This window comes from Myotis nattereri, assembly GCF_964212035.1.
Source record: "Myotis nattereri genome assembly, chromosome: 19".
NCBI classification, from domain to species: Eukaryota; Metazoa; Chordata; class Mammalia; order Chiroptera; family Vespertilionidae; genus Myotis; species Myotis nattereri.
This window is the reverse complement of record NC_138095.1, coordinates 8,833,259-8,857,845: the sequence shown is the minus strand read 5'-3', so window position 1 is coordinate 8,857,845 and position 24,587 is coordinate 8,833,259. Positions and strand designations below refer to the sequence as shown.

Genomic DNA, 24,587 nt, shown 5'->3' with positions numbered 1-24,587 from the left:
CGGGCAACTGTCTTAGCCACGGAGCCGCAGCATCCTGACCGAGAAAATGGAGTTAGACGCACACTCACACCCCCTCTGATCGTGGAGAGGCAGTGGAAAGACTAGAAAGCATAAACGAGGAACTGTGAGACTCAAACAGATGTTTGCCAACGAAATCACCAGGAACCAGGAGAGGGGAGAAGAAAGAAAGGAGGCAGGGCTGGGCCCAGGGTGGGCAGAGGGGGCTGGAGGGAGCCGGGGAGGCCTGGGAGGACGCGCTGCCGCCGGGTTAGCACAAAACCCAGTCACGCACGGCCGCGCGGGGCCTCACTGTAACCAGGCGCAGAGTTTAGCCGCCCCCTCCCCTCCGCTCTGGGCGAAGGGCGCCAGCACAGACTGTTATCAGCGGCGAGCAGCTTTTCGGGGCCCCCTCCCCCTCGGAGGCCTTTATCTGGAGGTGAGGGTCTTGGTTGTGGGGAGATAAAACACACAGCCCCCCTCCCTCAGGACTGGTACAGAGAGCGGAGGGCTGCGCAGGGGGGGTGAACAGAGAGGCGCGTCCACGCCCCTCCTGCCCGCCTCCCTGGGGAGCCCGAGGACACGCGGGGCTGGGCTGCTGAGCCCCGTGCAGCGCGGCCGGGCCTGGGGAAGCCGCGGGAACAATGCGAGAGGCCGGCCGTCAGGGAGGAGCAGGTGACAAGGAACAGCGCAGGGGACAGGGGACTGTGTACGTGACAGGTGTCAGAAAGGAACAAAAAGGGCAAAGAGGCCCCGGGTGAGCCCTGGGGGATTCGCCTGACAACAGGGCTGGCAACCAGCACAGACATGGCCCCAACCTGCACTTTTCCTTTTTGATGTTAACACTTCAAAAACAGGAACAATGGATACGGTAGATAGCAGACTGGTAACCCCAAAGGGGTAGAGGGAAAGGGGGAGAAATATTACTGATGGACAAGACCATGGCCCCTGGCTAAAGGACCATCACAGCCCTTCTAGAAACTTTTCTAAAGGCCTTTCATTCTAGGATGCGGATACCGTCTCCAGACTAAGTGGTTCTCAACTGGGGGCTGCACCGGCCTAGGGGGCACTGGGAATACAGGGGGTTCAGGTGATCCATCACGGGGGCGCCCCTGACCCTTCTGGTGGGTCCAGAACGTGCAGTGTCTCCCCATCCTCAGGACAGTCTCCACAGAGAACTGCGAGGTCCCCACTGCCAATGGGGACCCACCTCCCTTCCCTGCCTTTGCAGCCCCTGGACGCCAGAGGGCGCTGCGCCACGCCCGGACCCTCCACCCTCCAGACTGACTCCTCCCCCAGCCACCCTGGCCCAGGAGGCATCAGGGCGGGTGGGTGAAGTAAGGCTGTTTTCACTGGCCGTGTTCTGAGTCCCTAAGAATAGATCCCAAGTAGTTTATTTTCCGGGCAACCTCTAATTGACAAGCCAAAAAGCTGACGGCCTTGCGCTGCACCCATCACGTTTATGCTCTTTTTTTATAGGGAATGCGCCTATGAAATCCAAGAGTCTGAGACCCACTGGTCTCTGGGACGAATAATGAACTTTAAACCTAATAATGGTGCCGCCCACCCGTTTCCCTCACCGCTGTCCCGGACTCAGCTCTCACCAGGTTCTGGCTCCGCCCCATCCTTTTCCGCAGGCTCCACCGGTGTGTCTTGGGGTCCCTCCCTCTGTGGGGCTGAGCTGGAGAAGACGCCCACGGGAGCCCATTCCAGATACAGGGGGACGTGGTGGAACTGCAGACAGAGGTGAGGAGGGACTCACTGTCTTACACAGACGAAGAGCCCGAGGGTCAGAGAGTACGAGGGACTCGCCCTGAAAGAGCCAGGAGGGGCACACAGCCCAGACCCCTCCGCCGCCTGATCCTGAGAACCCCGGGGCCTGCTGCAGCTCAGGGCTGGGGGAGGGGCCGAGCACGTGTCCCCTGGGCTGCTCTGGCCGGGGTGTGAGTGGGCAGGGGGTGGGGGACAGACCAGGATGAGATGCAGCTCTCGTGCAGGAAGTGCAGTGGGGACGCTGGAGACCACGCTTCTCTCCCCACAACAGACTCTCGGCCACGCATGTGCATGTACGTGCCTACGGCTCTTAGAAAGGACAAACCAGACGCTGACAGAGGCTGCACATGGCTAACGTGCCTGAGAGAGAAGCTACTTGCAGCGGCTGTAAGGTGGCCCCAGAAGAGCCGTCCACGTCCTGACCCCCAGCACCTGTGTGACCGATTTGGGAAAAGGGTCTGCAAATGTCACTGAGTGAAGGATCTGGAAGTGAGGTCGCCCTGGATCCAGCCAGAAATGGAGGGAAGGAGAAGGCACGTGAGGAGGCAGAGGCCAGTGCAGCAGCCACAGCCATGGGCACTGGCTCCACCAAGCGCTGCAGGGGCGAGGGGGGCCTCCCTGAAGCCTCAGAGGGAGCACGGCCCTGCAGCACCCCCATTTCCCACCTCCGGCCTCAGAACTGTGAGAGGACACATTGCTGTTTTAAGCCACGGAGTTGGTGGGAACCTGTTATGGCGGCCACAGGAGACTATCACACTCATTACTGTGTGTGAGTGTGTGTGTGTTTCTGCCAAGGACAGGAGACAGCCCGCCTGCAGAACTGACTGCTACGCTATTGTAGGTACAAGACCCCACAAGCAGAAGAATGGGGTTCAGGTCCAAGGGAGCAGAATGCTGAGGAGCCCGAGGCTGGGACCTCTTTCTGGAGGTTCTAGCCTCTCCCCTGTGATCTCAGGGGGAACCATGCTCACAGTGAGCACAGAGCAGGTGCTTTCAGAGGGGCTCCCACGCGCCAGGCCCCTGCTCAGACCGTTGCTGCGTCCGCTCCCTTCATCCCCAGGACGCAGGCCGGCGCCCTACCTTGGAATAGGCCAGGTGGCGGAAGGCCTTGCGGGCCTCCAGTGGCTCCAGGAACTCCACGATGGCGGTGATGCCGCCCTCGGGCAGCAGCACGCGGCCCAGGCTGCCGAAGCGGCCGAAGGTCTCCTGCAGCTCGGCCGCCAAGGTGCCTGCCGGCAGGTTCTTCACCAGAATCACGGTTTTGCTTCGCTCTGCAGCAGGCTGCGAGGGAGGAGATGGACACATTAGGGACAACAAGAGGGCAGGCCCTGCCACCAGCACTGATCTGTGGTCGACTCCAGACCAGGTGCCCCCCTGGGACCTCAGTCACCAGGCACTTCAAAGGCCGGCCCAGGAGACGGCACCGTCTCAGGCACATGGCTCCCTGGATAAGAGGAGGCTCCGTGGAGTGGATAAGGGTGAGGGCACCAGAGTGGACCCCCTGGGTGAAATCCCTGCCCCTCCACTGTGGAGCCGCGGCAGCCCCCGCCACTGCCCGCCGCAGCCCCCGCCACTGCCCGCCGCAGCCCCCGCCACTGCCCGCCGCAGCCCCGCCACTGCCCGCCGCAGCCCTGCGGGACATCCGGGCACTCCAGCCCAGGCAGCATCTGCATCCCCGGCCCAGGCCCCGGCCTTCTCCTGCAACTGCAGGCGCCTGCTGTCAATCACGGCAGGCGACAGGGGCTGGGTGGGAGCAGCCCGGGCTCCCAGGGGCTGGTGCGTCCCTGGTCCTGTGGGTGGGACAGTTCCAGGCAGGGCTCTGCCGGTGCCCCAGGTCCAGCCCGGCCCTGCCGGACGAGGTGCTGTCATAAGCACGCCCGGCACCGGGCTCCCGCCCTCCCCTTGGCCTTTCTCACTGTGTCTGCTGCCCAAAACCATACTTGTCCTTGACTCTGAGTCTGCCTTTGGAAGAACTCAGACCTAAACACTAGACACTGGAGACGCACTGACCGGCGCTCGGCCCCTCACTAACAGAAGGACACGGGCGATCTCCAGGACCGCTCCGGGAGAGGCTGCAACAGCTGGGCTAACACAGGCAAAGGGCGAATGCATAAGCGCTGTGTGAACATCAGCAACTGTTTCATGAAAAACAATGTTGGATGGGGCAGGAGAGCCAAAAACATGCAATGGGAAAGTTCCAGGTCTGGGATCATCTGAGCATGAATCTCAGCTCAGCCACTGACCTGGCCTGAAACCCTGGTCTGCTTTCCCTGTGGGCCTCACCGGCTCTCCTCATAGGGGAGGGCACATCTGCAGGTGGGAAAGGCAGGGCACCCATGGGCTTTGTAGGTACAACTCAGATTGCAAGTGTAATGATTAGGGACGTGGACTCTGGGGCCACGTTCAAATCTGGCTCCACCATGAAGAGCTGCATGACCTGGAACGAGGGACTGCACCTGTGACGGTCCCTTCTGTGTGACCGGGGACAGCAGTGCTGCTTTCCATGAGGGTTAGGAAAGTGAAACTTGGAAAGGTGCTTTGGTAAGTCCCAATAGATGCTAGCTAGTGACAGTTACTTATCCACCCACCCACCTCCCTACCCACCTCATCCATCGCCCCCACTTTCCACCCACTCAGCTATCCGCCCATCCTTCCATCCTAGCCACCCTCTCAGGTCAGTCTAAGGCAGGTAAATCTCAGGAAGCTGTTGTTTGGAAGGCGGAAGCTGAGACTGAGCGCAGGCTCCTGCCACAGTCTCTTTGATGGACTTCTAAGCCATCCCCCGCCCTCAGGGTCTGTTTCCTTGTCTGTAGAATGAAGGGGGATCTTGATGAGTGTGTTAGGTGCTCACTGGGCCCCCGAGACTTAATCAGCCATAACCCGAGAACCCCACCTGGTGGAGGGAGCACGTGGAGGTGACCGCTCCCCTACTTGGTTCAAGGAAGGCCCACCACTCAGATAGACAGCAGCTGCTCTTAGAAAGGAGCTGGGGGGGGGGGGGACGGGGACAGGATGTTTGGGGCCCCCTGGTCTACATGAAGGTTACGAGGTAGCCCTCTTGCATATGGCCCCTGAGAGACACCATCCAGTCAGGCGCCTTGTCTGAACCCGTGTGATTTTCTTCCTCTCTTTGGAGACTAAAAATTAATGGCATCACCCTCGACAGGCCAGGTCCTCAAACCCATTGCCACGCTGCCAACCTGAACCCAGCCCAGCTCCCAGCTCTCCGTGGCCGGCGGCCGCACCGAGCCGGTGTGCACCCACCTGGCTGAAGGAGTCCAGGCTGACCCCGTTGTCCAGGAGGAAGCGCCGCACTTCCTGCACGAGCTGGGTCTCCCCGAGGGCCATGCGCACGGCCACGCTGCCCTTGGTCTCCTGTGGGAGGGAAAGAAGAGGCCTGGTAGCTGTCGGGCAGGTGACGAGCAGCCTCCCGTGTCCCACAGCCCGAGAGGAAGGCCTGGAGGGAGAGGACCCCCCGATGCCCTCCCCGACCCCACTGACCGGTTGGCTCTGGCTGTCACCTCTCAGGGTGGCTCCACACAACCCCGCAGGAGCCAGGGTCAAGGGGCGGCTGGGACGTGCCGGGGCCCAGGCGGACCACGATGCAGCAGAGGCCCCCTCCCAGGCGACCCAGCACGATGGCCCCTCCTGGCCCTTGGCCCCTCACATCTGGCCCACAGCCGGTACATCAGACGGGGCCGCTCACTCACATGGTCAAACACTTGGCTCTTGGTGGCGCTGTACTTCTGTGCGATGGCGTCGGCCACTGCATTGGGGCCCATGAACAGCGTGTTCCAGTTGTGAGAGCTGAGGCAGGAGAGGGACGTCAGACCACAGAGCAGCGACGGGAATATTGTTTCAGATGCGAAACCTTTGAGAAATGAGCCCTCGGCCTGCTGTTCTGAACCCCAAAGCCTCTCTCCCCCAGCTTCCCTGGTGTGGGCCACCTCCCAGGGCCTGCGGACGAGGACGGTGATGATGACATGAACAACCCTCACTGTGTCAGGCACCCACTCTGTGCCAGGGACTAAGCTCTGTCAACCTGTTTAACCCCCAGGGCTCCGCATAGCTAAGCACCACTACGATTCTCCCGTTCTGCAGGTGAGAACGGGCTCTGCAAGGTTATGGCGAGGCTGGACCCCCCAAGGAGCCAGAGCCCCGCGGCGGCTGGGGAAGAGGGGGCGAGGGAGCAGGAGCCTGGCCAGGGCCGCGGCCGCGCGTAAGAACCTGGAGCTGTTGGCTTTGTCTTTAGCCTCTTTCTTCTTCTTGTAAGAGGACGATCCTGGGGCGCTGGCGTCCTCGCTGGCTTCCTTCTTGATGGTGGATGGTAAGACATGGAGCATCCTGCCCTAGAGGGGGTGGGGGGAAGGGAGTCAGGGGGGAGGGGTCAGGTGCCTCCACATCCTCCCCAGGATAGCGGCCTCTCCGAACAGGCGGCAGCACGCGGTGCTGAAACCCTCTCAGACACGGCCTCAGGCCAAATGACCATGTGGTTACCCTCGACCCAGAATGGGGACCTGGCCACGGGACCCGGGGGCCTGACACTGGGACAGAGGCCATGTGACAGCCTCACGAGGGAGACTGGTCAGCTTGTAAGTGCCACCCACCCCCCACCCCGAGGCCAGGGCCCACCCTGCCCCTGCACACGTAGGGCCTGCACGGGAGGTCTGGTCCGGAGGCCACAGGGAGATCACTGCACTATGCAGGCACGAATGGAAAAAAGGGAAGAGGGGGACAGGAGCCTGGGCTGGGGGTGCGCACTCAGCACCTTACTTGGAGGCGCTGGGAAAAAAGACAAGAGCGCCTGACACTCCACTGTGGCCATTTAACATGACCGCGCCCAACTCCTTCCTTCCTTCTTCCTCTTCCAAGTGCCATTTCTCCAGGAGAGCATATTCATTCATTCAGCAAACGCTCCAGGAGTGCCCACTAGGTGCCAGGCGCTGTCCCAGGTGCTGACGGATCAGTGGAACCAGAGCCGACCGGCCCTCAGAGTGCTGCCTTCTGGGTGGGTGTAAGGACAGCTTCCCAGGCCACTAGTGTGCTTCCTTAGAAATGGGGGGTGTGCACATGCATGCACGCACACACACACGCACGCACGCACACACACACGCACGCACGCACACACACGGCCTCTCCCGGCCACCTGGGCCCAGGGCAGTCACCTGGAACACCTGCCCGTCCACCTCCGCGTAGGCCTTCACCGCGTGCTCGGGGAACATGAAGGAGACGAAGGCAAAGCCCTTGGGTTTCTTGGTCAGGCTGTCGATGGGGTAATGCAGCTCGGACAGGGGGCCTGCGGACAGGAGAGGGGTCAGTGTCTGGGGCCGGGATGGGCCTGCACGCTCGGCACTGAGCAGGTGACGGCCTTCACTGGCGAGAGCATCGGGCTGCCGCTCTGGGTCGGCCCATGGCCAGAGGCTGCCGTGAGACCACCTCAAAGGTCAAGGGTGTCCCTGACACCACTCTTTATGCGTCTCTCCTGACAGTACAGGTGCTGGGCGGGGTCCTGCCTCCACCACCTATAGGTGTGGTCTTCAGGTGCCTCCGTCTTCTCATCTGTAAAGTGGCATCATCAGAGCACCTGACTCACGAGTGCTGGGAGGGTTAAAGGCACTGACACGTGACGTGTCCTAACAGCGCCTGCTCAGTGCCCCGGAAGTGCTTGCAGTCTACTGACTCCCTCTCGTGTGCAGCCGGCCCTGCTATCAACTAGGGTGCTGGCCTGGGGGGAAGGATCCGTGCTCAGGACAGCAGTAACCACAGGCTGGAAGGTTACACCAACGGCAGAGTCCTGCTCAGGGCCTCCCTGTCCCCACACAAGGCGCTCAACCACGCCCCGACCCCCACCACCCAGAGACGGCCTCCGAATAAAAGTGGGAGACCCCCCAGGGGATCTCAGTGGCATCGAGACCTCACCGTCACTTTAAACCCTAACTTCCTTCCCTTCACAGCCGTGACCTTACAACCGAATACTGCCCAGGGTGACCCAGCTAAACTACGGGTCTTCAAGTTCATGTCCTGTGAAACAGCAACAATGATGACAGCAAAAACACCCTCGCTGTCAAGCACAGCGTGTGTGAATTCTCACATCAGCTCAGGAATCATCAGCCCATTTCATGGATGAGGAAACTGAGACGGGAGGGGACGTCACGAGCCCAAGGTCAGGAGCTGAGGGGCAGCCTGGGACTGGAAACCAGGCCTGCCTGCCCTCAGCCGCCTGCTCCGGGGAGCCGCGCCCACCGTATTTGGAGAAGATCTTCTCCAGGTCCTCCTCGGTGCTGGTGTAGGGCAGGTTGCGCACGAAGAGCCTCCCCGAGTCGGCCAGGTCCTCCTCCTCCTCGTCCTCCCCGAGCGTCCGGCCCTGCCAGGGTTTGCTGCTGCTCTTCGGGGGCCCCTTGGCCACGGGGACAGTCTTTTCCCTGAACACCTCGATGTAGCGGCCACCTGCACAAGGAGGGGAGTCAGGCCTGGGGGGAGGCCTGGAACTTGCCAGTGACTCCCAACTGACGATTCCCAACTCGTCGCCGCCGCCTCCGCCGCCTTCCAGATGCCAAGGCCCAGGCTCAGGCTGCAGCTGGCCTGACCCGAGGCCCTTTCCCCATGTCATCCATCCTGCAAGTCAGTGTCAACCCGGGGGGAGCCTGCCTGGGCCGCCTCCGTCCAGATCTGCATCCTGAGCTCAGGGCATGTGTCCTGGCACCGACGGCTACTCTGCCTCAGGACACATGACGTGTGCACCCAACGCCAAGGAGCCCGTCGCCTTGCACTAGTGAACTCTACATGCATTACCCGGGGCCTGATTAGACCGTGACCACCACTATCTCCTCCACGTGCACACAGCAGGTGCTCAATAAACACCTACTGCCTGACTGGCTGACAAGACTGCTTGGTTTCTCTCCTTCCCCGACAGAACTTGCGTCTTCACTGGGGGCAGGCGGCTGGATCTGAGTCACTTGTCCAGGGTCAGGTCAATGATCACGTCTTGCAGACCACTCAGGCGACCTCCCAATTCAGGGACCTGCACATGCTGCCTGCACTGGAGCGCCTGCCCCCCCAAGCCAGGGCTTGCTCCCTCTGCTCCTCTGGGTTTCCTCACCTTCTCAGGGAGGCCCAAGGGGACACTCCTGCTCATAAACGTGCCTCCTCCAATCCTGCCTCTCCTGCTCTGCATTTCCCCCCAGCACAGCCCATCAATGCCTCCCCCTCTCCCCTTTGTCCATTTACTCTACAGCAGCTGCTGAAGCTGTTCTGCTTGCTGCTGTCTCACCAGTGCCCAGAGCAGTGCCTGGCACAGAGCAGACCCTCACCAAACGTGGAGTAAAGGAAAGAATAAAGGAATGAACGCACCCTGCCTCCACGCGGAGCCGGGCCTGTCCCCGTGCCCTTACCCATGTATTCTCTGTTGCACTTCAAAGCTCTCTTCACTTCCTCTTCGCTGCTGAAATCCACAAAGACGTACCCTGAGGAAGGACAATGACAAAGGTCAAGTCCGCAGACGTCCCCCACACTGTGCTAGGTGTTCAGGAGAAGCTGGGCAGAGAGTGGGGAACAACTTCCACTTTTGCCAATTCTCCAAAATGCAAAGATTCCCTCCCACTGTGGCCGAATCTCCCTTCGCAGAATTTTTAGGCCGGGGGGAGGGGAGGGGATGTCCAGTCCATGGGCCGTCCAAGGCCTGCAACGTCATTTGGTCTGGCCCTGCCAAGGCATCAGGGGTGAGTTAATGAAATGTCTGACCACATACAACAGGCTAATTTTTAAGTTGGTAATTTTGTATGGCCCGCGAATGGTGTTATAAATACCCAAAAGGCCCTTGGCAGGAAAAAGGTTCCCCACCCCTGGTTCAGACTCTGGGGCCTGGCTCTACACTGACGACACTGGGATGACGATGCTGGGATGTCGGAGTCAGAAGACAGGAGGCCTCTGTCCCCTTCCAGCCCCGCCCCCGCCGTGACCCACCCTGAGGGGCCATCTCCACAGCCACTCTGCTGGAGCCCGAGGCCCGAGGTGCGCAGAGCCAGTGTGGGGGTCTTGTCCATCCTCGGCCTGCACCCGGGGCTGCAGTCCAATTACTGAGCACTCAGTGCGGGACCAGCCTGCCTCCTCGGCAGCTCCCATGATGGGGGACATCCGATTACTTCCCTGAAGCGTCACGCTCACAGGCCAGCTCTCTCCAGCTCCAAGGCCTCCAATATGGCTCCTCGTCCTGACACCTCAAGTGTGCCCCTCCCTGACCCTCCCGCTGGTCTCTGAAGAGCCGTGCGAGCGGGGCACCGCCACAGTCCTAACGCTGGCTCGCAGGGAGCCTGGATGGGCGCTCAGCGCTGTTGTAAACACTGTGCGTACTAACTCACTGAGTCCTCACAGCTAAACGAAACACAACCACGCCATTGCTCAGATGAGGAAACTGACTACGTCCTGGTCTAGGGCCCCAGGGCTGGCAGGTGGCTGAGCTGGGATCTGAAGCTTTCCCCTGCCCTGGATTGTACCCGAACAGGTGGGCAGGGAGAGAGAGATGCTGGCCACTGGGCCTGCCTGGAGAGCAGGGCTGTGTGCTCAGAGGGCCGGGGAGGGGACACAGAAACTTGAAGGCAACAAAACCACCCCTAAAGCAGGTGGCCTTTCCTCCCCGGACTCTGGCCCCAGCAGCTCCTGCTGCTCAGCCTGGGCCCACAGCTTCTTGCCAAGGGCAGCCTGCACGCCCAGCGCTGCCCAGGCCTCGGCATGGTTCCTGGGAGCACAGCTCTGCTGCTGCGTGTCCTGCAGCCCCGGCCGGGGCAGTAAGGGGGCGCCCACCTCTCCAAGCTCAGACCCTTCCTTCCAGCATGTTTGCTGCCCAGCAGGGAAGCCTGGCAGAGGAAAGTGAGGGGCAGCAGCACACATTCTTAGCAGCTCAGAGTGCTGCCTGTCGGCACAGCAAACCCTGGACTGGGGCGGGACATCTGTTTAAAGCAACAGGCGAGCCCACTGGCAAGAGTGGAGACAAGAGAAACAGTGATAACCACGCACCAGGCTGCCAGGCAGGGACAAGAGGAGACCCTGGCCCAAGCAGTCTAGCCCAGTGGTTGGCAAACTGCAGCTCGGCAAACCGTAGCTCGCGAGCCACATGCAGCTCTTTGGCCCCTTGACGGTGGCTCTTCCACAAAATACCAGCTCTTAATTCCGACTTCTGCACATGGGCCACAAAGTTTCAATCGCACTGTACATGCGCGCCTGCACGTCGTTTTTTGTGGAAGAGCCACCGTCAAGGGGCCAAAGAGCCGCATGTGGCTCGCGAGCCACGGTTTGCCGACCACGGGTCTAGCCAATCCACGGAGCCGGGGACCGCAAGCAGAAACAAGAACAGCCGCCCCTCAAGTGTCCCCAACTCCACTGCCCCGACCTTCCACCTTCCCCAGCTGCCTCTGGACCCCTGGCACCCAGACCTCACCTGTCTTGTTCCCGTGAGCATTCCTCACGATCCGAATGGCCACCGGTTTCAGGGGCGCCAGGAACTCCGTAACGTTTTTCTACAAGGAAAGGTTCCCCCTGTATCAACTGGTAATAAAAGCGCAGCCCAAACAAAGAAACCTGGGCCGAAGTCCAGAACGCGGAAAGGTTGCCAGTGTTTCGTCCTTTCTCGTTTCTCTCTTTCCCTTAAATATACACATCTTTTCTCCATCATTAAGTGAAACTTGGAAAAAATCTGAAGAGAAGCTGGAGGTGAAGGATGTAAATATAAAATAGCAATGCTACCATCGGCATTTTAAGGCACTGTGTCTGACATTCCTCCCTGCAAGTACCTTTTATATATTTGGGGTTAAGTCTGGCCTCTGATCAGCGCGGGACTATCTGTCCCTTGCCCTCACGGTGATGGCTCGCAGTCACTTACGGTGCTGCTGCAGGCCGTCCCAATACTCTCCAGTCTCTCTCTTCTGAACATGAGGGCGATTCAAACACATTTTTTTAAAATGCACTAACACAGAGTATGGATCCCAAAGCCTTAAATATTGATCAGGTGACCCTCTCCCTTCTCCAGCAGGAGAAGCATGCGCAGCCCTAGCGTGCACCATGGGTGGGGGCAGCTGCTCCTCTCGGCTGGTCAGCCACCGTCCCGTGAAAGGCAAGGCCTGGGATCGCACTCAGCGGCCTCTTAGCCCCAATTCTTCCCAGCTCCAGTCCTCCGCTGACCCTGAACCCCCTGCAGCAGGGGTTCCCAGCACCCCACCCTCAGCTCTGGCCCTTGTCCCAGTTAGCGGCACACACCTCTGTGACGTTGAATGGGGCTCCCCGCAGCTTCACGGTGTGGGGGGTGCTGGGTTCCCACTGGACGGCTGGCTTCTCTTTCTGAGTGACAGCAGAGAACAGAGTGGGAGTGAGTCCCTGGCCCAGTGGCACTGAGTGTGCAGAGGCGCGCTGACGGCGAGCCGGGGATGCTGCGAGCATCCTGAGGTCACGTGATGCTCGCTGCCACCGACTCGGGGCTCAGTCTGTGTCCACTGTGCAGAGCACCATCGGGCAGTGCTGTCTGGTTGGGTCAAAACAATCCCTCCCCTGGACTTCAGCGCCCTCCCCTGTGAAACCGGACATGAAGAACGCCTGGCCCTCAAGACTGTCTTAAGACTCAATGACAAAGGATACAACAGGCACTGGACCCAGCACGTAGTAAGCGCTCACTTAATCATACGCATTGTTGTCAACTGTGGGCTGACATCTGAGTACACTGCCACTAAATACAAAGTATAACAGGCTGCATCCATCAGCAGCTCACTCTCCAGTGACAGGAAACAGATTCAGAAAGAAGTGCACGCACAGGTCATAGAGCAAGTGGCAGAGCTGAGATGTGTAGCCAGGTCTGGGGCCTGCAGGGTACGTGGGCGAGGACATGGTGAACCACCAAGCGGCTCCCGGACCCCCAGACCCACCCCGATCCACACACCTGGGCACTGGCCTCCTGGGGTTTCTTGGTCCCAGACAGGGTGCCTTGCTCTGGGCCTGGCCCTGTCCTCTCTTGGCCCTGCCGGGCGGGGGCCGCGCAGGGATCTTCTTCCTCGGCCTCACTGCCTTCGTCACAGTTCACGGCCTCATCTTCACTTTCCTCCTCCTCCTCCTCCTCCTCCTCTGAGGAAGACGGCGACTCGGCCCGCACCACCTTGGATTTCAGGTAATCCATGTCCGACAGCTCCTTCCGCACGGCTGCCTTCGGTTCAAGGCCGCCCTCCTCTGGGAAAACAGGGAGGCTGGGAGTCGGGGACAGTCCCTGGCACCAAGGGACTGTGTTTGTGCAGCCCGCAAGGGGCCTGGGACGGCAGGGGGCACGAGGTGCCAAGCCCACCATCACCAGGGGCCCTGTGCTGTGCAGCCCTGGTGAGTCCTGATAGTCACATGGTGAGACGCTGCCGTGTTGAGGTGCCATGTGCCACACGTCGGGAGCTGCGTGTTCCCCGCAGCAGCCCTGCCCTCGTCACCCACTCTTTCAACTGCGACCTGGAGGACCTTTTGGCCACTCCTGGACTAAAGCCTCCAGTGACTACCAGGTGCTTGCAGGGAGAAACCCGAGCTCCTGCCCCTCGGACGGCTGACTGCCTCCAGCTCCCACAGCTGCAGCCATCCTGAGCCTCGCAGAACGCTGTTCCCTCCGCCTGCACCCCCGCCTGTCCCCTCCATGACCGTGTCCCACCAACTCCCAGCGAGTCCTTCGGCCCCCAGCTTTGCACGGAAACTTGACCGTATGTAACATCCACATTGAACCCATTCTGTGCTTTAAGCCACAATAGATTCCCGACCCTCACCCGCCACGTGCCATCCTGGGCTGCAACTGCTCACACACCCGCGTCCCCCCACTACACCGTGGGCACCTCCTGAGGACGGGGCTGCCCCCACCTCCTTCCGACCTTTGTTCTCGGGAACTCTCCTACCCCCTCCCCGCTTTCTCTCTGTGTCTTCACGTAACACACTAACTAGTGGGTGATTTCTTTACGGTGTCTTCCCCCCCCACCAGGATGACAGCTCCGTGGGGGCAGGATTCTTCGTCGTTCGCTCACTGCTGTATCCCCAATGCCTAAAGCAGTGCCTGTACACAGTAGGTACTCAATATTGAGTGGCTGAATAAGTGACCAAGATCAGTCAAGGCCGCCGTACTTGCAGTTGGGATAGCCACCCCACTAGAGGGCAGTGTCTGGCACCGAGGGACCCACATTTGCGCAAGCCCGTGAGAGCACAGGCCTAGGCGTGCAGGGACCCGAGGGGGTGTGTCCATGCCTTACCTTCTGAGTCCTCCCCGGCTCCCTCCTCACTCTCCTGGCCCGAATCGGAGTCGAAGTTCAGGTAGTCATTGGTCTGCTTGCTCTTCCCTTGCGAGGGCTCCGTGTCCAGGGCATCGTTAGCCCAAGTGGCTGCCTGTGTCCGCCTCTGGTGAACCGACAGGAACTCCCGGAACTCGGTGTTTTCCTTCAGCTGGTGGCACCGCAGCGGGAAGAGGGAAACACAGGCCAGGACGACTCAGCTCACCCCTCCTGACTCCCGGTGGGTCAGAGCACCCTCCACATTCACGTCCCCTGGGGCCAGCCGGGTCAGCCCTAGGAGGGCGGAGTGGACGCTTCACCGGACAAGAAGCCTAAGAAACCAGACTCGGCTCCAGCGCTCCCAGGACCCCTCCCACTGCCCACCTTCTTGGGCACCAGGACAGACTCACCTCCTCCAGCTCACTCGCTGCCTTTTTCTTCTTCTTGTCCTACAAACAGAAGGCGCAGATGGTGAGGACCATCTGGCCTGAGAAGCGGGGGGCTTGGGCAAGGGGAGATGAAACTGAATTGTCTTGGGAGGGCCCTCTTGCAGGAACCATCCGAGAGGGAGTCGCAGGTCACCCCTGCTCCCCTGCCCGAGCCCCCAGCGGTGGCCACCCTGCCGACCCCGGGTTCGAGGGCAGGAGTGACCGTGTACGCACTTTCTTAGTTTCTGGGGGCACCGAGTCCTTGTTTTTCGGAGGCTGCTTGGTCTGGCTTGGTTTCTGGGCATGCTTGCTCCAGGCCCGCGGCTTCGTCGGGTCCCCAAACGACTTGCAGAACTCCACCTGCACAGGCGAGGGAGGGTGGTCAGGGGGGACCTGCCACTGCACCCAGCCACATTCACACCCAGGAGCTTGGGCTTTTAAAAAGGCTGCTGCCACAGCCTAGCTGAGCTGGCTGAAGCAAATTCCGCATCCTCCCCTCGCCTGGCTTTGCTCTCTTCACAGCACTGTGGGCGTGAACGTTTACCAAGCAGTCTTGCTGTTTTGCAAGTAGAAATACACTGAGCCTCCCCCAGTGCGAGGAAGGAGCCATGGCTACCCCACTTCTCAGGCCAGGAACCGAAGCACAGGGAAGTGAGTGACTTGCCCCAGGTCACCCAGGTCAGAGAGGGTCAGAATGGTGACTGGAACTCGATGTCTTTACCGAGTCATTAAATGCACGTGAGTGACAGAGTAGGACCTCCTCCTCCAGGAAGCTTTCCTGACTCCCCATCCACTCCCCAGCAAGGACGGCACCTCCTTTGTTCCTTAGCATGGACCACTGTGACTGAAAGCAACCACGTCTCCCGTGGGCTGCTGGCTCCATGAGGACGGGCCAGGGGGCCACATCCGCTCCAAATCCCCTGCATCACGTAAGCGCTCGAGTGCTGGCTGAATAGTTTGTGAATGAATGACGTAGACCAGTGGTTCTCATGTGGGGACCGCAGCATCACATCACCTGTGAGCTTGTTAGACATGCACATTCCTGGGCCCCCTCCCCCACACACTGAACGAGAAACTCCGTGAACGGGCCCAGGAAACCAGTTTAACAAACTCTCCGGGGATCTCTAGGCAGAAAAGACTGAGCAGCAGTGAGACGCTGAGGACATCACAGCCTGAAAGGGGACAGGGGTAGGAGGGAAAGAGTGTTTTCCACAGGCAGGCAGTGGCGAGATTCCCGCCAACTCACCGTGATCCGGGACGTGTCGACAAAACTCTTGTTGAAATGGTTCAGTGCCCTTTGGGCCTCTTCCTCAGACTTGAAGCCGATGAAGCCGAACTTGCGGAACTTGCCATCCTTGGTGAACTTGAGGCTGCAGTCCGTCAGCGTGCCAAAGGCGGCGAACAGCTGCCGGAACCGCTCCTCTTTCATCTAGGACAGAGGGGCACCGTGAGGGAGAGCGGGGGGGTCAGAGCCCAGGGACAGATGGAAGCGGGGAGGGGAAGGGGAGCCACCCTCATCCATCACAGTGAGGCATCAAGAGACACGGCCTAGCCCTGGCCAGGCGGCTCAGCTGGTTGGAGCGTCGTCCCATACACTAAAGGTTTCGGGTTCGCTTCCCAGTCAGGACGTACAGAAGGCCCCCAAATGACTGATGTTCCCCTCTCACACCAATGTTTCTTTCTCTCTCTAAATCAATACAAATATATCCTCGAGGATTAAAAAAAAAAGGCACTGCCTAAAGCTGACGGATATGATGGATAGATCAATAACAGGTATTTTAAAAGTATACCATTTACGGTAAATGATGGATGGATTAAAAACAACAAATAGCACCCCCGGCCAGTGTGGCTCAGTGTTGAGCATCGGCCTATGAACCAGGAGGGGAGGTCAAGGCTCAGCTCCCGGTCAGGGCACACGCCTGAGTTTCAGGCTCCACCCCCAGCGTGGGGCGTGCAGGCGGCAGCTGACGGATGATTCGCTCTCATCAGTGATGTTGCCATCTCTCTCTCTTCCTTCCTCTGAAGTCAAGAAAAACACTTTTTAAAATAAAAAATAACCGATGAAGGAATAGGTGACCTAGGTTCCTCATCTTTCATAGTGGGGGTCAACAGATAGTCATCAGGTAAACAGGCCAAGAAATGGGGCACATCTTTGGGCAAAGGAAGAAACCTATGGGGAGTCCTAAAATAAGCCAGAGAAGATGGTTACTCCTGGACAGAGGGAGGGGAAGAGGGAACAAACCCTGCTTCTCAGCTTATACACTACTGTGCTGTTCAAATTTTTAAAATTGTGTCATAGCCGCCCTAGCCGGTTCGGCTCAGTGGATAGAGCGTCATCCACAGGGTCCCGGGTTCGATTCCGGTCAAGGGCACATGCCAGGGTTGCAGGCTGGATCCCCAGCAGGGGGCGTGCAGGAGGCAGCCAATCAATGATTCTCTCTCATCATAGATGTTTCTATTGATGTTTCTATCTCTCTCCCCCTCTCCCTTCCTCTCTGAAATCAATAAAAATGTATTTTAAAAAATAAAATTGTGTCATAGCCTCCCGATGCCCAATCTGTGGTGGGGAGGGGCAAGGGGGAGATAAGGTTAAAAAACCAAAGCAATGAAACAGCAATGGCTTTGGGTCCTTCCTCTTCCTAAGGGGAGAGAGTCCGTCCCAAGGGGTAGTAGAGGCAAGAGCACAGAAGACGTCGGACCAAGATGGCACATTCTGGGTGTGCGGGATGAGCTGACCGCCGCACCAGCGTGTGCAGTTTCCCACGCAGGAAAGGTGACAGGGAGGGAGGTGAGGATGGCCCAGAGCCCCAGCCTTCTGGCCCCACATCCGTCTGTTTCTTCGCTCCCTCCCTGGGCATGTGCTAGCTGAGCGCCCACCGCAGGTTCTGCGCGGGACTCCAGGGAAACAGAGTCCACGTACTGGATAAATGGTTCAGAGCCCCTTATCGGTTCTGAAAGGAACCCGCCTGCCCCGATGACGGGATCCGGAACTGGAACGCGGGGCCCTAAGCCCATTACTCCCCACGTGCCGCCCATCAGCCCCCCGAGTGGAAAGGGCTGCAGGTACCGGGTGTGACCCAGCCTCGAGCCAACAACAACGAAATGTGACCGGACCAGGGGCCGGGGGGCAGGGCGGTGCCTCCCTGGGAGAGGGTCGGGCTGCGCGTCAGGGACCCACCGGCGGCTGTGGAGCCGTGAGCAGTTACGATCCCTTCCTCCCACTGTCAAAGGGGGGAAAGCCGCGGGTCCTGCCCCGGAGGGAAAGCCCCTCAATTCCCCGCAGTCGCCTTCCTACCGACCCTTGGCCCCCGACCGGCCCTCATTTCAGACCCCCGGGCCCAGGCCCCTGCCACTCACCCCATTCGGGAGGTTCTTCACGATCAGGCGCGACATGGCGCCCGGCCCCGCGGCTCTGACCCCAGCACGGCGCACAGAGTCTCCCACGGACACTTTCACGCCGCAGCCCTGGGCGCCGCCATCTTTCCCAAGCCGGATCCCAGTCACGTGCTCCCGGCCTGGGCCAGCCCCTTCCGGAAATGGGCGTGGCCAGACCGAGCGCCCCGAGGAAGTCACACCCACAAGGGGCGGGCCTGAGCGCTTGCCTTCTGCGCAGGCGCAGGCGGTCGGGCGGCCCCGGAGGAGACCAATGCTCAGCCGGCAGGGGGCGGTGGTGCTCCCTCGGCCGGGGATGGGATTGAGGCGGCCCCTTAGCGTACGGGCGCCCGGCCCACTGTTCCAGCCTCCTTTCCTACTGCACCTTAGTATCGAGTTCTAAGCCTGAGGATGGGGACAGGGTTAGGGGTACTTGTTATTTACTTATTTATTTATTTATTGTTTTTTTTACAGACAGGAAGGGAGAGGAATAGAGAGGTAGAAACATCGATCAGCTGCCTCCTGCACGCCCCCTACTGGGGATGCGCCCGCAACCAAGGTACATGCCCTGGACCGGAATCGAACCTGGGACCTTTCAGTCCGCAGGCCGACGCTCTATCCACTGAGCCAAACGGTTAGGGCTCTTGCCTCTCTTTTAGAGATGGGGGACGGAGGCTCAGAGAGGCTGCGGGGCGCCGTGAACTGATTGCTGAGCATCACCTGTAAATCCTGGAATGCGGACATTGGAAAGAAAACGTCCCCAGTTTGCCGGCGGCGAGTAAACTGGGAACCAGAGGAGCGAAGCAGCATCTTGCTCAGAGCCATGTGGCGCTCAAGCAGTATTAAGTACAAGTCGTTTTAAGTGATAGGATTACGGGTGTATTGGTTCCCTGGGCTGCGGTAACAAATTACCAGAAATTTAGAGGCTTAAAACAACAGGAATCTCCTCTGCCACAGCTCTGGAGGCCAGACACCCACAGTCCAGGTGCCAGCCTGGAAGGCTCGAGGGGCGGCCTTCCTGCCGCTGGCGGCCCTGGGGGCTCCGGTGCTCCTGGTAACTCACACCACTCCGCTCCCTACCTCCATCTTCACGTGGGCGCCTCCCTCCTGGTGTCCTCTGTCCTCTTATCCGGACAGCGCCATCGGGTTTAGGGCCCATCTTAAATCTAGACCAAGCGTGTCAAACTCGCGGCCCGCGGGCGGCATGCCTCATTTAAAAAAAGGCACGTTGACCGTCTATCGGGGCAAACATACCTACACGTGGAAAAAAATGCCCTCAGGCCCAGAGCAGATGACTTCAGGGGTCACTGTGCTTCAAGTCACCTGTTTATTCAACAGATATTTACGGATCCGTGTGCCAGGGCCCTTTACTGAAATGGCCATTAGGGGTTGTTTTGTGCAACCTGTGACCTGGGTCAGGACGGAAGGAGCGGGCTTTCCCGAGCAGCTCCGAGACCTTGGCCTTTTAGGAGGGGGCAAGTGTGGGCTGCCCGGCCAGTCCTGGTTTCCAATTCTTTTATTTCATTATTTTCACAAACTGCCCTTTGAAAAATGCGCACCTACACGCAGCCTTCCCTAAGGAAATTCACAAACCGGAGGCATTAAAAGGCAACGAAGTGCTCTTGACCAATCTACCCGTCTCAACGCTGGGCCGAGGAAATATGGTCGCCACATGTCAGGGACGGAGGGGCGTCCCGGGCTGTCTACCCGAGCATTTAATAAACAGCCCGGGAGAGGGTTGTTATTAGTCTCGCTGCTCTCCTGACTTCCTGTTGGGTCTCCTGACTCCTTTTCTCTCCAGCAAATGTCACCCAGGGCACCTAGAGCCCGTGGGGCCGGCCGAAACACCACAACAGATCAGCCAGGTCTGACCAGCACTCCCCCCCCAACCCCCCGCCCCACGGCTGCCTTCCCCACTGGGGCTGTGAGAGGTCCTGTTGGGACTTGAGGGAATTAACTGCCCACAGGGAAAGGCCAGCAGTGAGGAGAGAGCCTGGAAGGAGTTGGGAGAGGCAGGAGGGAGGGAGGAGAGAATACGGAACTCAATATTCCCCACGTGAGAAGTTTAATTACGGGGAAACATCAGACAAACCCAGTGGAGGAACATCCTAAAAGAAGATCCTGATCAGAACTCTTCAAAAATATCAAGTTTGCCCTGGCCGGGTAGCTGAGTTGGTTAGAGCGTCAGCCTGATACACCAAGGTTGGGGGTTCGATCCCTGGGCAGGGCACCTATAGGAATCAACCACTGAATGCATAAATGGGCGGAGCAGTACCTCTCTCTCTCTCTCTCTCTCTCTCTCTCTCTCTCTCTCTCTCTCACTGCGGGTTAATCTGATATTTCTGCATGATTAGATTTGGGTTAAGATGTCAACTTGCCCCCAAGTGGGTGGCGGTACCTCTGATCACCTGGTTAAGGAGCTGTCGGCCAGGTCCCTTCTCCGGACAACCTTCCCCTTTGTCATTAACAAGTCCCGTGTGGGTGTAAGAAAGTGTGTCAGTATTCAGAAAGGCTCAGAGACCATGTTAGCTTTCATAGGTGTAGACAGGTTCTGAGGCCATGGCCTTCCTAGCTGTTGATACACAGGGAAATGGAGGCCCGGAAAGAAAACACGTGCTTAAGATCACACAGTAGAAACCAAGGTCAGGTTCAAGGGGGCTGCTCCTCTCTGCCTGTGGTCACCCCCAGGGGTCAGGAAGTGGGGGTAACAACGGTGCTGGGGACCACTGCCGGGGGGGTCTCCACCTCCCACCTTGAATGGGGCCGCAGCATCGCACAGCCCCCCCGCCCCCAGCAGGCCCTCGGAGGGCAGGTGTGCACCGGCCTCCGCCGCACCTGCACGATATCCGGCGGCTCACCTATGGCAGGTGGTGGCTGAACCTTGCCCCTCCCCCCAGGCCCTGCTGGGCACTGAACATCAGAGAATGGGGGCCCCTCCTGCTCTTGGCGCTGAACCATAAACATTCTCAGCCGACGCCACAAATCGCTCATCCGTCAGAGTGTGGCCAGGAAAAGCTAGGAGGCACGTGGATGGGGGTCGTGTTCTGGACTCCGGAGGCTCCAAATTCCCGTTCCTGTTTAATCCCGGCCGCCTGCTGGCCCGAGGCCGGGCAGGATGATCCGGGGATGAACTGGGAATAAAACCAGAACTGTCCTTCATTTTCTCATTTTTTTCAGCTGTGCTGCGGCGGATGCCTCCTGTGCACAAGAGGACCCCCAAGGCCTGGTTTGAAAATAAAGTCCATTTCCTGACTTTGGCCTGGAGCTCCTGTGAGATGCAGCCAACTGACCACCACGGCCCATCCCTCAGCCTCGGCCACACCTGCCGGAAGCCGGTCCATCCTTGCTGCTTGACACAGTCGCTGCAGGAAAGAAACATCTGCACAGCATATGTTTCAAGGGACCTGGCGTATATAGCATACTGTTCTTAATATGTTTGCTCCCCTTAGCGCTGTGTGTTTTAACCAAGGTCACCTCTCCGAGAAAGGTTGTTTCCCCAGGTAGGGATTTTTCCCCGAAGTCAGGGAGGGGATAAAACTCCTTAACTAAGTGCCAGGCGGGTAGTTAATCACTTTAACTACAAACAATCACGCTTAAGCTACATAATCTTTACTCCCTAGAATGGAGATAAGAAACGCCCTAACCTTTGCAATAGAAATTGACAGGATTAAAATCAACTGGTATAAATACGGATGTAACAAGACAATAAACACCAGAACTTCGCTGGAGATCCAAACCAGAACTTGGCTAGAGATCCTGGCTAGAGATCAACTGAACGCTGTCCCCATGTCATTCCTTCTTCGCCGACTCCGTCCACAACTTTGGGGACCCCTGGACCTGCTGGGGTTGGACCCCAGCACACACCGGCGGCCACTTTCTCGCAGATGAGCTCGCTCTGCCAGGAAGTAGCAGGCGAGGATCCAGAGCCTGCGTTCCACCTACTGTTCCGTACAGAGTACAAGCCGCTCCTTGAATGGCCAGGGTCAGCTTGGCGCCTTTCTGCATTTCTGTCTCCCAGGCCTCTTGCTAAATGCCATCGCGTCCCACAACCCTCCATCTCTTTCCCCCTTTCCCCCTTTTCCTTATCCAGTGAGAAGCAGCATTTTTCAGCTGATCTTTGCGCTGCCCAAGTAGAACGGCTCCCTGCAAATCTACAGATCGGCCACAAGGCGGCGCCAGAGGATCGCGTATAAACCCGTGCAGAGACGGGACCCTGGAACCCCACTTGTGTGAGCCTGAACCCAACAGTGGGGCCGTGCGTATTTCTGGATAAAGTGACTGAACCTGGAGGAAGCTAAAGGAAGCCAGAGGGGCCTAAGTGCAGAGAGCAAGAGCGCGAGTGCTGTCTGGGAAGGAAAGACAGGACACTGCTGGGCAGGGCATGGAGCGGAGAGAAGGCCATGAGGGCTTGCAGGTTCTTCAATGAAGGGATGGTCTGCAGAGCCTGCGGCAGGGGAAGATACCCAGGATGTAAGACAGGGGGAGCGCACAGCAGACTGAGAAATGGCCCCACTAGACGGATCTCCACACCCCAAACCCTCAACCTGAGACTTATGTGGCCAGAGAAAGGAAATGGGTGTCTTTGCACGTGTGACCAGGTTAAGGGCTTTGTGATAGCATCTCGAATTTTCCAGGTGGATCCTTGTGGAGAGCGGCTACAGCGTTTGGACAGGTTCAAGCCTGGGACTAATGAGGGGGCACGGTCCTCTCGTGGCAAAGCCGCGTGCAAGCCCCAGCACAATGACAGCCAAAGGCAATGGTTGTGAGCTTGACCTTATGGTCCAAACCTGTGGTCCCACGTGGCTGAGTGATATGGGCTGCGGGAGGTGCAGCAAGGAAACAAAGCTTGATCAGGTGCATGTAATTGAGTGGATTGGAAACCCGAGAGAACATTGTAAACATTTTGACCACACCCTTACGTTGCCTCGAGAAATCTGGCTATAAAACAAAGACTCGGCTCGAAGGCTGTTGCGCTGTCTTTCCATCAGAGAGGGCAGCGTCCTACCCAGACCCAGCTTTCTTCTCTTGTCTAAATCAGTGGTTCTCAACCATTAGAATCACCTGGGAATCTTTTTAAAATCCTGATTTCTGGGCCTCATCCTCCGGAAATTCTGTTTCTTTGTTATGGGGTCGGGCCACAACATTAGTAACAAAGAAACAGAATGTCCAGAGGATGAGGCCCAGAAATCAGGATTTTAAAAAGACTCCCAGGTGATTCTAATGTGCAGCCAAGGTTGAGAACCACTGTTCTAAGCCTTCACCGCCCCCTCTCAGGCTCACCGAGCCTGGCCGTGCTGGCGCAGCCCAGATCCTAAGTGCAATCATGTGTCCTCGGAAGACGAAGGCGGAGTGAGGTGACACACTCACAGAGGCGGCGATGGGAAACGGAGCAGAGATTTCAAGGCTACAGCCTTCAAGACTGGGGCACCAGAGCCACAGCCAGGAATGCTGGCAACCACCCCCCCTTTCTCCCCCCAAGCTAAAGGAGTCCCCCTCAGAGCCTCAGCGTCCTGGGGAGATAGCAGCTGCCTGCTGTTGCTATGGCCTTGGTGCTTAATCATTTCCTCTCCACAGGGGTCGCCTTGCTGGACAAAGCCTACTACGTGGACAAAGCCTACTATGTGCAGCGGGCGGCCCTGCCCGTTCTTATTAGAAGCTGGATACAAAGTAACGCCCTGCCCCTTCCTGCCTCACAAGAACATGTTACAGTGGCTAGAACGCCCTGGCGACAAGGCTTTGCTTAGTGGGACCGCCCCCTAGAGGCCAGGACTGCTTTTATTTAAGTCCAGCTCACTCAGGCAGAGACGTGTGGGGGCCAAGAGAACAAAGAGGGGGGGCAGGCGCTCCCGGGGCCTTAGCAACAGTGGGGAGCTGTCCCTCCTGGGAGTGTGGGAAGGTAAGTGGAGAAGGTGACATGGCAGCTGTGGAGAGCCACCCAGCTCCGCCCACCAAAGCCGGTTACAGGCAGGACAGCTGTCCAACCGCCCGCAGGTGCCACGCCTTTGGGTCCTGTGCCCACGTGGAGGCCACACTCCCTCCCAGGCTGGTCTCCATTCACCCCTGAGCGCGTGGGGTCCCAGAGCCAGGCTATTCTCTGCTCTGGGCCACCTAGTGGGCTGGCTGAGATTTCCCCCCCTCCTTCCTGCTCCCGCCCCCCCCCCCCAGGCTGTGCTGCTGCTGTTCCTCCCCCCCTACCCCCCCCCACCCCCGCTTTCTTCCCAAGTGCCCGGCCTGTATCCTGACCTGGAGGGTCTCCCCGCCTCCTCCTGCTCCCTCTCTTTTATCTTTGCCAGTGAGTCAGATGCCCTTAAAGGTCCAACCAACAGAAGTCTCCCAACAACGTGCCAGTAGCCAGAACCCAAGTCTCTCTTTAGCTGCAAGGGATGCTGGGAAGTGTAGTTCTGCAGGTGCACCACTGCCACCATTGGCCAACTCAGAGTCCTAGTAATGGAGCAGACAAGAATGGGTGTTGGGTCTTTCTGCACAAGGAGGCCATGGAGGAGGCTTCCATGGTTATGCAGTGAGAGGGGATGGTAGCTTGGACGAGGAGGGCGGCACTGGGGATGGAGAGGCACGAGTTGGGTCCTTCCTTGCATTCGGCTCTGAGGCAGCCTGGAAGACTCTCCCACTCGCCGCCCCTGACGCTGAAGGGAGAGGAAACCGTCAGAGGCCCCTGCCCTCCTGCGTGGTCCCGATGGAGCACCCTACTCGGCCAGAGGGGGCCTTCTCAGCAAGGCTGGGAAAGATGTCG

General features: G+C 58.8%; 1 protein-coding gene across 1 annotated transcript in view; it reads right to left on the bottom strand.

Annotated features, from left to right (window-relative positions):
- The window catches only part of RBM19 (RNA binding motif protein 19), a 91,048-nt gene extending 73,048 nt beyond the window's left edge, over nucleotides 1–18,000 (bottom strand). Inside the window, exons 1-16 of the mRNA XM_081113466.1 lie at nucleotides 17,822–18,000; nucleotides 15,711–15,893; nucleotides 14,699–14,824; nucleotides 14,447–14,485; nucleotides 14,019–14,208; nucleotides 12,692–12,975; nucleotides 12,019–12,099; nucleotides 11,204–11,282; nucleotides 9,162–9,233; nucleotides 8,014–8,217; nucleotides 6,936–7,066; nucleotides 5,998–6,119; nucleotides 5,481–5,577; nucleotides 5,035–5,145; nucleotides 2,851–3,051; nucleotides 1,602–1,731 (exon numbers count right to left, since the gene is read on the bottom strand). Coding sequence (XP_080969592.1) covers nucleotides 1,602–1,731; nucleotides 2,851–3,051; nucleotides 5,035–5,145; nucleotides 5,481–5,577; nucleotides 5,998–6,119; nucleotides 6,936–7,066; nucleotides 8,014–8,217; nucleotides 9,162–9,233; nucleotides 11,204–11,282; nucleotides 12,019–12,099; nucleotides 12,692–12,975; nucleotides 14,019–14,208; nucleotides 14,447–14,485; nucleotides 14,699–14,824; nucleotides 15,711–15,893; nucleotides 17,822–17,857 — 2,086 coding nt within the window. The 5' untranslated portion in view covers nucleotides 17,858–18,000. The remainder of the gene's footprint in view (nucleotides 1–1,601; nucleotides 1,732–2,850; nucleotides 3,052–5,034; nucleotides 5,146–5,480; nucleotides 5,578–5,997; nucleotides 6,120–6,935; nucleotides 7,067–8,013; nucleotides 8,218–9,161; nucleotides 9,234–11,203; nucleotides 11,283–12,018; nucleotides 12,100–12,691; nucleotides 12,976–14,018; nucleotides 14,209–14,446; nucleotides 14,486–14,698; nucleotides 14,825–15,710; nucleotides 15,894–17,821) is intronic.
- Between the last annotated feature and the right edge of the window lie 6,587 nt (nucleotides 18,001–24,587).